The sequence below is a fragment of the Phasianus colchicus genome, chromosome 2 (assembly GCF_987193195.1).
Source record: "Phasianus colchicus chromosome 2, bPhaCol1.hap1.1, whole genome shotgun sequence".
NCBI classification, from domain to species: Eukaryota; Metazoa; Chordata; class Aves; order Galliformes; family Phasianidae; genus Phasianus; species Phasianus colchicus.
Window position 1 is genome coordinate 91,026,869 of NC_143437.1, and position 12,242 is coordinate 91,039,110.

Consider the following 12,242-nt stretch of genomic DNA (forward strand, 5'->3'; position numbering starts at 1 on the left):
AAAGCTTGTTTTACAAAGAATCCACAGACGTGACTTTTTATTAAGAAGCTGAAAAGTGCTGGTATTGTACAGTACTCCCTACTTATCTTTCAGAAGGAAAGAAAAGAAAAATCAGAAAATACTGGGGAAAAAATAAAACACAACAGCAACAACATAAAAAACAAACAACCCAAGCCATGAATAGAACCAGTAGGTCACTAGTGTAGTTTCATAGCATATAAAATAGGTCTGGAAGAGAAGCTGTCACTTTCACAGTCTTTGAGAAGATAAGAGTGATCTACTGAAATCTTAGCAGCCACAAAATTAACTTCCTTGCTGTCTTGGTAATATAGCAAATCATGTTTATTCATACGATACTTTCACGAACTTCTGTGAATAGCTGCCATAAGTTAGAAGAGAAACAATGCTTCATGGAAGTCACTGTGTTGAAACATCTCAGGACTACACCACCAGGGTATGCTGGCTGTCACAAAGACTCAAGTCACACATGTGTCTACAACGCCATTCTCACTTCAAATTTGAGCAGGAGCAAAACGCAGTGTTTACCATGACAATGCAACCTGTCTGATGCAGATTACTTCCGCAAAGGAAACAGCTGTCATCTGCCTGAAAACACATCCTTGCTATGAGCTTCAGGAAGATGGAGCAACCCAAGGTAGCTGCACTCACTGGATTTATCAAGAACGCTACCTCTGTCTTCTGCAAATTTCGTTCCCTCCCAGCACAAGACAGGCTCCTTGGTTTTCAAAGAACTCACACTGACAGGTATGGTGTCTGACATCCTTGTCAAAAAGCACAGATCAAACCCATGTTTTCTGAAGCAGAACATGTAAGCCTTCGCAGTTCTTACAAAAGACAACCACTTAACAGAGACCTCAGTGTTGACCAACTCTTTCCCTTTAGATCGGTTGCACAGGCAGACACAGCACATGCGTGTATTTACAGATCTACAAGTTCCACAGGCAATACCTTTGAATGACCATGATGTGAAATGTAAATTATCAATAATAAACATCTCCTTTCCACAGCAGATCTTTTTTATTCTGTAAAACATCTGCATCTGAATTGTCCCGCAGATGTGCGGCAATGTGTGCAGATAAACAAAGTTGCTTCCTGAACTACAGAAGTAACTGCCACATCTTTGCAAAGGGCTCCCTACGAAGAGGGGAGAATTAATAGAATTAATAAGTAGCATTACAGTAATGCTGAATTTGAGTGGGGAATTTGGTGAACGAAGAGATATCATTCTTGGGAAAGTTCATTTCTACACAACTGAAAACAGCATTATGTTCCTGAGGACCATTCCTACAGCAATGCATATCATTATCCTTTGATTATATGGTTTTAAGCTGCATACACATTAAATATTTTTACTACTGCTTTATTTCATTTTATTTTAATTCCCTTTTTAAACCATCCTTATACATAAAGTTTGAAATGTGGAAGTAGTATGAAGGAACAGTAACAAAAAGAAAGGAGAATGATACAGCAGGCGTAGTATGCAATAAAAGAGAACTAATCTACTGTATAACTTCTGAGTTGGACAACCCTATTATGAAAGGTATATCTCATAGAAGGCAAATAAACATCTGCCTTATTTTTCCTTCCCAAGTATTCATCTGTGGAATTATGAGTTTATCAAATACAACACAAGAAACAAGAAATGGCTATCTATAAAAGGAATGCAAAGCCCAAAGAAAATCTAAAACATTTTATTTTCCCAGCAGATAATGGATGGTAAATTTACTGAGTTATATCACTAGCTGCAAGGTCTCAAAGCCTTTCACTTTCAGACATAATCTCATTAACTTCTCCCTTCTAAATATATGAAAATTAGAAGTTTGAATTGTTTTTCAGAAATGTTTCAAGATATAAAGCCGAACCTTGTTGAGAAAACACATAATCTATAATTTTTTTCTGAAGAACATACTTTGCTTCAGCAGTTACATTTGCTATTTTGGACTGCTTTTCTTAGAAAGACTCCAGATGGTTGATCTGAAACTAAGGTTAACTTTTTTGACATTTTCTTAAAACGGCACCAATATGTGTGTAATGGAGAAAGAGAGAAGAAAGAGAAAGGGAGAGAAAGATTTTCTAAAGTAATGACCCGCCTCAAAAATCACAGTCTTATCACTGCAGTGTTTATTTAGGTAAACTGCGGGTCTCGCCATGGTGTTCAGTTAATCACTTGGGGAAAAAATAACAACCACCAAACATCCTCACTTGGGCATATATTTGCACTGCATAACAGTTATTGCTTAATTATCCTTATTTCAAAAGCAATATTTATTTGCTTCACCTGCTAAAATGTATTAGCCTCTCTGTTCTCTGTAAATCATATTAAATATAAAAATATTTTCTCATTTCCCTTTTATTTCCAATACTTTCATTTTCCATCTGCAAAGCGATGTCCTTAGATGACTCTTCACTCTGTCTCTTACCCCAAATCAGCTTGACAAACACAAAAATGAATAAGAAGTAAATATTTCCTTTTTTGCTCTAATGGAATATTTGTCCTTTAAGATATTTCCTGCCTGAAGCACATCCCGTGCTTTACTCAGCTTAATTCGATTCATTTTTGCCATCTAACATAGGGAAGAAAGTCTTTCATTCATTCTCATCATTCAGATATCATTTCCAATCTCTCACGCTTGTGTCATTTGAGTCAAGCATTCACCACTAGTTGCTTTGAAAAATATGAAGAGGAAAATATGCTCACCTTCAGGCTCCCCACAGAGTGTACACTGTGACTCTGAAAAGAAAAAGAGAAAGATTATGATTTCTTGTTTTTAATCTGTGTGGTGTAGAGTTATGAAGTCGTAACTACATCCAAATAAAAGAAACCTTATGGAACTCAGATTTAGCATGGAAAATGCAATTCCATTTTTAGCATCTATTTCTTTAACAGTTGCAACATAACTTTTAAAAGACAGTTTGCAAAAAAACATTTTCTAAACAGAACCATAAAAGTTTCTAGCTTTATTTATGTAACTATCACCTTCACATATTTCAATCAAATGCAGGTAGCAGGACTTTTGGGTTCAGCGTAACTTTTTTGTATTTGTAGCTGTAGATCAGTGACAGCAGCCACTCAAATAAAGAGTTTAAGCCTCTTAATATTTTATCATTGGAGGCAATAAACAGTAAAAGCGACAAAGGTATTACATTCCTTTCTCATAGAAGACTTCCAAGTCCTTCCAGGCAAATGAATAAGTCAAATAGTCAACTTAAAAGTGCTGTGATATCATACAAAATATTCGATTATAGATAAGAGGGAAGCACAGCTTTATTATAATAAACACACAGTCTCTAATTGTGCAATTATTATTTTCTTTACATATCACTATTTGGAAGCTGGCTGCCTTAAAAATTACACTGGATAATGTAGAAATACGTGCATATACAAAGGAAACCCTTTAAGCATTCCTTGCTCAAGACTGAGTTTTGTCGGGTATTAGCATCAAGCTGCAGAACAAAGCTGTTATTTAGAACCCAAGGAACAGAATCAAATGAAATCATGGGGACTGCAATCAAACTGGTAGATAATTCTGATAAAGCTGGAAAAAGTCTTTCTTCAAAGCAGTGCAGTATATTTTACAGTCACAACTACCTGGAATCTCCATCTTAACACTCAGATGAAACAACTCCAACAGCAAAAAGTATTCTGAAGCAAAAATACATATGCACAGGCAGACACACAAGTATGTGTATATTTTAATATAAATTAAGATATAAAAAACCCCAACAGCTCAGTGTTCCTGATTACATGCAAATCCCTTAACCCAAAAGCCTGTTGATATTTTTTTCTGTCCTTGAATGCCAAATGGAAGACCATACTTTAGCTGTGATTTTAAGAAAAACAAACAAACAACAACAGAAACATAGAATATGAAATGCATACACTGAGATGATTTCACCTTTATAGTGCCACTGTGACATTGCCAGTTATTTAGAAGTCCTTTCTCTGTACAGATAAGAGTAGCCCACTGTTGTAAAGGTACTTGACCCTACATCTTTCACATGTTTTAAAAAATTATAGTTGTTGCTTTTTAATACTGTCAGAGGTTGTAGTGTACATGATGGGAAGGAATGAGAAAAGTAATGTTTATTCAGGCAACTTAACTACTGTTGTTAGGCAGAGTACAGTTTTTAAAACATGATAAAGTTGCATGAAAGAGAAGAGGAATTAATTTTGATGCAGGCTGGCACTGTGAAACACGGTGTTGACTGATCTTCTGACAGATCCAGCAGCAGTGACAAACTGCATGCAGCACTCCAATGGCTGCTTTGGGAAAACCCACCGGCAAAAAGCATAAAAAGTTTAGTGGCAGATAGCACAAGGCTCGTTCTTCTGCTGCTGGATGAAAACTGCACTTGTCACAATCTGGAGTGATGCAGAGGAAAGAGCACAGAGATTTTTTTCACTTTTAATTCAAAGACTTTCTGAGGTTGGACTGAGAGGGGCTGCCTGGCTGCCTGCACTTTATTGTCCTGATTGATAAGGAAGAACAAGCTGGAACTCAGTTTCTGAACTCGTGGCTTTTTGCTGATCCTCTAATTCCTGCTAACAACCATTTCACTGGTTTGCTACAGCCCAAAGAGATAGCCTGACATTTTTTGCAGCTCTCAACACCATTTTCCAAAGGTCCCCACTCAATAGCACAAATTAGTAGCTTCCCTCTTCTCCCCATCAGTGTACCTCAGTGCCAATACCCAAACAGAACAGTTCAGTTGGAAAGGTCATCTGTTTCAGCTATCATATATAATCTATTCCAACTGTCTGAGCTGTTCGGGGTTAAGCAAAAGTTGAAGTGCATTAACAACATTATGCATATGCCTCTTGCATACTGACAGGCGTGGAGCATCAAATACCTCTCTACGAAGTCTGTTCCAATGTCTGACAACACAGAAGTTTCCCAGTGCTCAGTCTGACCCTCCCCTGTGCCATTCCCATCCTGCCATCTGTTCCCAGGATCAGAGACCTCTGCCATCTCCCTCTACTTCCCTCCCTCAGGAGCTGCAGGGAGCAATGAAGTCACCTCTTGTCCTGCTCTTCTCTTAGACAGCTTCCATGTTCCTCAGCTTGCCTCAGCCCTTCTATCAGCTTTGGCGCCCTCCTCTTGAGGCTTTCAAGGACCTTAATATACCACAGCACTGTTATAAATCTGCAGCACAATAGCCTAACTCAAAATAATGCTTACAGATAAGACTGATGCCAGAAAGTCGCCCAGAAGATTGCCAGCTTTCCACACAACGGCTGATGGACAACCACTCATTTTGGTGTTTGCTTAAGGTCCTGAGTTTATGGGCAGGCTAGGTGCCTCTTCCCCTTCCATATGATGTGGAAAATAATTAAGTCTATTTAGATCCACACATCCTGTGGTAATTGTTGAAAGATTGCAAGCCTACCTGAATATCACACTCAGATATTTTTACATTTACATTTTTTATAAATACAGACATCTTAAAATCTTGTAAAAAAGCTGGGTATTGAAGCTTATTTCAACTTTTTTTTCTTCTTCTTCTTCTGGAAGGAAATTGTTGCATCTTGGTAGAACAGCTCTCTCAGGAAGATAGCTAAGTACTCAATACCTGAATTAATTAGGAATTTTTCCTTTCAATCTAATTTAAATTTGAGCTCTGGGATGGCAGCAACCAAGGACATGACAACAGTTAAAAAGTTACTACTCCATCAGGTGAAACGACAATACTGAGGCTGAGATGCAGGTGACCTAAGATTGGGTAAACCACCCATTATGCTCTAATTCATGTTTCAAATATAAATTAATATTTAAAGATCAATTAGTTAGTGGAACTATATATTAGGATAAGGTAAATCACTTTTTGTAAGTGCACACTTTTTTTTTTTTGTGCGTTGTGACATCTCTTAGACATAGGCTTTGTCTTCACAGTAATATTCACAGCAAGGCAGAAACGTTCACTGACAGGTGAGCTCTTGAGATGTCCTAGCCCAGCCTTCTGCTGAAATAAGGCTGCTCCCACTCATGTTCAGCTCAGATGGGGCTTTGAGAGCCACCTCCTGGAAATTACCAGGGACGGAGCTGGCAACCTACTTCAGCGCTGCTTCAGCTTTCTACAGTCCTACCCCTATCTCTTAACCTGCTGTTTGTGACCTCCCTTCCTTTTTATATGACTGCCAAAAAGACTCTGGCTCCATCATTTCTGTAATTCTTCAGACATACATAGGTTGCTAGTGGATCACTACTTTACTGAAATAAATCAGCCCAGCTTCTTCAAGTATTTTCTTTGTAGGTCAAGTCCCTGAGAGAGAGAGACCTGATGGCCATCTGCTAGGTCACTCTGATGTCTCATTGTGTTTTCTGAAGCAGGGACCCCCACGCACCAAATGTAGTATATTCACCTGTATTCTCACCAGAGGGAAGAACAATGCCTCTATCTGCTGATTAGACCCCTTGTGCAGTAGCCCTCCATGCAGCATTACCATTTGCAATGGGAGAATGCTGTCAGCCTGTACATAACTTATTTCAGAAAGAAGTAAAAGAATAAAATGAAGTATTAATAAGACCAGTCCCCTGCCTCAAGTCACCTGGCAATTATCCTGCTGCTAATGTATGGCACAAGGGAGGAATCTTGGCACAATGAGGCAGACCAAGGCTGTTGTTTCCAGGAGCCACCAGACCATGGATCAGCTCAAGGGAGTCATGAAATCTCAGCCTCAGGCAATTTCTGTATGCCCACAGTGGGTGAAATGAAGTCTAAAGTGAAAATGCTTAAGCTACTGCACATTAAGAGTGAGGAACATGACCTGTTACTACATTTCAGAGAAGAGTATTTCTTAAACCTCTCTTTCTACTATTCCCTATTAGTGGATCATGCCTCTAGATATCTGATTCACCTAAAGTATTCTGATGATGCATTCACAGGAGATATTCTTTCTTTTTAACACATTGCTAATCAGCTTCACTTAAAGATGATCATTCCTGCAAACACTCATACATGTGAGAAACTTTTGTCATTGTTCTCAGAAGAAAAATGACTGAGATAGGTGAGTGTTTGGAGATTTGGAGCCCCATAAATCAACGGAACACGGAAATATCATATTCATATTATTAATCTCACTCTATCATTTTGAAATTGGCCAGCCAACAGAAACAATCTTCCCAGATACAAGAAATTGCTGACAAAATATGTCACAAGGAAGATCTTTTGAAGAAACAAATTTATCACAGAGACATGAGCTTTTTGTTTCCCCCAAATAATATGAATTTTATTTTATTTTGATAGTTTTTTTTTGTCTAACGTAAGTAATAGGTAACACTAAAATTAATAAACCCAGTCATGCAAAAGACAATATTCATTCTCAAAACAGCTGAGTTTAACATTCAGATTTAGAGTGAAGATAAATTATTTCACTAAACATTTTCACCTTCCCCTTCTTCGTGAATGTCTTTTTAGGTACAGTTGGTGTAAATAAAGTAAAATCGACTATACAGGGCAATGATAAAGAAAACCAATATATGGGCCAAAAAAAAGACACAAAATAGATATTATGAATAAATTACTATTTAAAGTGCTCATGCAAATTATGTAACGTAGTAAGACTAAACCAAAACAGTATTAGTAGTGTTTGAAATCTGTTTAAAGGAAATATTTTTCCAAGTTAACTACGCTTTGAAGTATACTATACTCTCAATGGGGCTTACCTAGATTGTGGAGTCTGGCCTGGATGAGTTTTGACCTAGATATATAGAAGTGATAGTATGACAAGAACTCATGCAAAGGTCAGAAGCAGTACTGGGGATAATCTGCCCCCTCAGCATCATATTCAGAAAATAGAAGCTCTCAGCCCTTATGATTGCCCCTTGAATAAGAGCACACATCCAGTGTTATATCCCTGCTTCAGATCTGTAAGCCTTTTCTGTCTCTCCTTCTGCCTGATAGTACCAGAGGCCATCTGCAGCCACCCTTCTCTATAGGATTTTAAATTTAACTACGAGCACAATATTGTTGGCCTCATAGAAAAAAACTCTCAGATTTCTTTCTTAACCCCTTTCATTTTAGCAAAATACTAACACTGTATACATATATTTAAAATGCAGTGAAAAAAATAGATCAATACCAGTAAGGAAATTTAGCAGGTAATACTTAAAAGATTTTCATTTCACTGGTTCCAGAGGCAAGAAATACAACAGTTTTGCACACAGTTTCATCAGTGTCTTTTTATATCATTTTACTTCTGATGGCGAAATGGAACTCTGCAACAATTAAAGAAACATAGAGTAGCTATGCAGGATACTGAGATTTTGGGCAGCCGAAAAGCAAGACTTAATTTAAGGGCAGCTGTAAGACTTCTAATTGCTTTTAGGATTTTAGTCTAATATCTGTATCTAAACGTGGCTATAATAATGGCAATAAAAGCCAACTGTACTATGAACTTTTATTTATTTATTTATTTATTTTTATTCTCTATTTTCATGCCTATTTTTCTCTCCTATGCATTTTGCCCTTATGTGCAAATGTGCCTTTTTCCTCTTGCTAATATCTCACTGTTGCACAACACCATCAGGTGAAACACTGACAAATCTATAGGATACACTGCAGTTTTTTCTCACACCTGCCAAGAATCTCTCCTTCACAGTCATTCTCTTTGTTTCACTATGAAGCCAGAGCAAATCCTGTTGACATCTCTCACTCTGTGTTCAGTCACGCATGTAGTAACCGATTGAGAGACACCTACAAAACCCACGTAGTCCAACTTTCTGCAAAGAACACCAGGGCATTCCCTATACATATTTTTTTCTAAAATGCTCTCTCCAAACTTCTGATGACAGGGAATGCAACTGTCTTCAGGTAAATTACCTCTGTTGCTAAATTATCTTTGCAGCTGGAGAGATTTCTTCTTATATAGAACCAACAGACATTGGTTTTCACTTTGTACATGGAAAATAAAATCTCTAATGTACTCAGAAAAAAGATTCTATTTCAGATCCTCACTGTTTTCTTCCAGTCCAGTTTTACTATTCTAAGCCTTGTTCATTCACTTTTTCCAGCTGTGGTTTCTAATGCCCATCTCATCTTCCCTGTCCTCCTCTGGACTCTCTGCAACTTAGCCATGTCTTAAAGTACACAGTAAACCACCTGAACCCTTCCATCGTTACACTCCTGTGAACTTATACTTGTAAGAGTGCCATTGGCCTAATTTCAGGCATTGCTATTTTCCAGCATGAAGAGATCTCACTTTATCCTTACAGACATGGATTGACAGAGGCACCTTCAGTATCTGCTGTCATAAAAATGAAATTATAACAGTAAGGGATACTTTATTGATCTACCTTGGCAATAAAAGCCCTGCTCAAACAATCCATGTAAACCATCTGAAATCCATAAAATGTTCCAGACTCTCCTTAAAACTTTTTGTTTGAAACTATGGAGTTGCAAAAATAATCAAAACAATGCAATAACCAAACAATTTATTTCTTACAGTATTTGGAGTGCTGATAAATAGTGCTAGAAGAACAGAATCTACCTATATTTGGACTCAAACACTGTTAGGGTCCTTGTCCCTCAACAGTCACAGAAGAATTAAAAAGTTTCATGTGAGTCATGTAATCAAAAGAAATCTATGGAATTATACCTATATATTTACACACACATATATATCTCAGAATTTCCTTTTTTTATTTGCAAAAAAAAAGAAAAATAGTTGTATTTAAATGTAACAATAACTGCCACGAGTCCATTCATCATGTAGAACTTTTTGAAAAAGGCCATAACAGCAACAGTTGATAACAGCTGTGGCCAAGAAATGCATTTAATCCCTCTTGGAAACAATTCTACAAGCAGTTCTTGTTGAGTGTAAAAGCCTGCTTTCCTGAGCACCTGCCTGCCTTTCACTGCTGACTACTCCCCAGAGGAGACTTCCCCAAGTTTGCAACTTCTACCATAGGGAACAGCTTTCTTGAAGCTTTTAATTGGAATATTCACAAATAAAAAGGCCTTTTACTGCTCATGATCAGGTCTTGGTGGGGACGGGGGGGAAATAGCTGCCTATGAGAGAATAGCAGCTGGGCTATATTGGGAAAGATAGAGCAAGGGAAATTAGTTGCCCTGGGAAGAGAAGAAACTGAAAGAAGTTTAAATTATAAAAATACAGAATAGCCATTATTAAAATTGAATGAGCTGAAAGCAGAAGAAAAATCAACCAACCTGGCAGCTGATTTTGTATCATTTTGAGCAAACGAACTGACATTCAACCAAATGTATAAAGCAAGCACTAAAAGCCCATTATCTTCCCCAGATAAAAAAAGTACAAACTTTATGCTCAAAGCAATGCCAGAACCTATTCACAGTACTTGCATATCAGATCCTCCTCCATATGGAGTTTATACATTACATGTGCATTAACCAAGCCAGAAGAGATTTCAGAAAAGAACGATGAGACCAGGCACTCAAATATTTTCATAGAAAAACAAATGTAACTGTAGTGATAAAAAATAAAATATAAACTACTCAAGGGAAAAAAAAAAAAAACCACATGCTAATGTTTCTCTCGGTGATCTGAACACAAATACTTGGTTTTTAGAGGAGCAGCTATAAACAGAAATAAAATGTATGTGCGCTAGCACACTTCTGACACTTTTCAAATGCACAGTATTGAAGAGTTCAAATATTCTGAATGAGTCCAAAAATAAAAAACCTGAGATGTGTTTATAAAAGACAAATCTATGTGCTTTTCTCATTTTAAACTCATTTTCCAGTATTTGACATTCTGGATTTAAAGTCAGTCATCTTCCTCAAAACTGAGGGGGAAAAAAACTCACCAATTTGCTGATCGCACTCTTGCATCTTTATGAAGAGCATCAAGTAGAGGAAACCAATAAACTGAGTGTGGACCCATGAGAGTTCTGTGCAACACCAAACTGAAGACATTCTGCACCTCAGACTTGCTTCAAAACCCCTCTGGAACCAATGCAAGTCTCAGCAGATTACGGTGGACATGAGGTCAAACCTCAACAGCATACTAATGCAAAAAATTACTACTCTCTCTATCACCATTCTTCCTTTTCTGTCTTTTCCTCCTCTCTTCTTTTACTTTTCTCACTTTATGAGATCTTGCCAAAAATGTCAGTGTCTCCTAAGAACAAGTAAAAATGGTACAAATCCAAGCTGAATGTGATATAACAAAGAACCTGATAGAAAGATAGCAAAAAATATAGGATGGGACAGCACAGTTATAGACTAGATTACATTCTCTAATACTGTGAAGGTTAAATTGATTTTTTCTCACCTTTCTCATTCTTATCTCTCATATTGAAATCAGATTTCAAAAAGATTTGAAGGGGGGGGAGTAGCTGGCAAATAGATTTAAGGAGGTCATTTGAAATGCCAAGGGTGTACAGAAGGTGTGAAAGACCATGATACAACCATTAGAAGGGGTAAAACTGAGTTTAATATGAAAAAAGGAGATGTCATCAAGAAGTCATCATGTCAGTTTAAGAGAGAGCTTGCTGGCCAAGTCCACTGAATGATGTTCTTTGTGTAAACTCAGTAACATATACTGACTTAGAACAACATAAGTTGGAAGAGATGTCTTGAGTCTAACCCTGAAGACAAAGTACTGTCAATTGCAAAGTGACATTTGGTTGCTCAGGGCTTTGTCCACTCCAGTTTTGAAAAACCATTAGGAAGGAGAACCAGCAGTCTCTCTGGCCTACTGTTGTGGTGTTTGATCACCTTCAACATGAACAAGTTTTACCTTTTGTCTAATTGCAGTTTTCCTTGCTGCAACATCTATAAATTTCCTCTTGTCCTTTCACTCTGCATGTTGTCTGGCTGCATCAGATGTCTGGCTCCATCTTCTCTGCAATGACCATTAAGCAGCTGAGAACAGCATTTAGCACTGCTCTTCTCTTAGCTCTCTCTTTTTCAAGCTGAACAAACCCAGCCCTCCCCAGTGTCTCCCTGGGCACTATGTCTTCCAGTACCCTAACCTTACTGTGGCTGTACTGGGGACACACTCCAATTTGTCTGTGTCTTATGGTGGGGCAAGGTCTAGAACTGGGCATAACCACAACATCTCAAGTGCTGTAAAAAGGGGAATAATTACCTCCTTTAAAACCTGCTAGTTGTATTAATGCAGTTCAGTACACAGCTAGCATTCATTGCTGCAAAGACTCACTGCAGAAATCCCAATAAAAGGACCATCAAACATGAAAGGAGTGATATATAACTAACGCTTTGAACTGGTCCAGTCCCGAATG

The 12,242-nt window shown here is 37.7% G+C and overlaps 1 protein-coding gene across 17 annotated transcripts in view; it reads right to left on the reverse strand.

Annotated features, from left to right (window-relative positions):
• DLGAP2 (DLG associated protein 2) overlaps positions 1-12,242 on the reverse strand; it is a 453,855-nt gene that overhangs the window by 225,188 nt on the left and 216,425 nt on the right. For all 17 annotated transcript variants that reach the window (XM_090136327.1, XM_090136320.1, XM_090136322.1 and 14 more), the window contains one exon: positions 2,720-2,752. In XM_090136327.1, the coding sequence (XP_089992453.1) occupies positions 2,720-2,752 (33 nt within the window). The remainder of the gene's footprint in view (positions 1-2,719; positions 2,753-12,242) is intronic.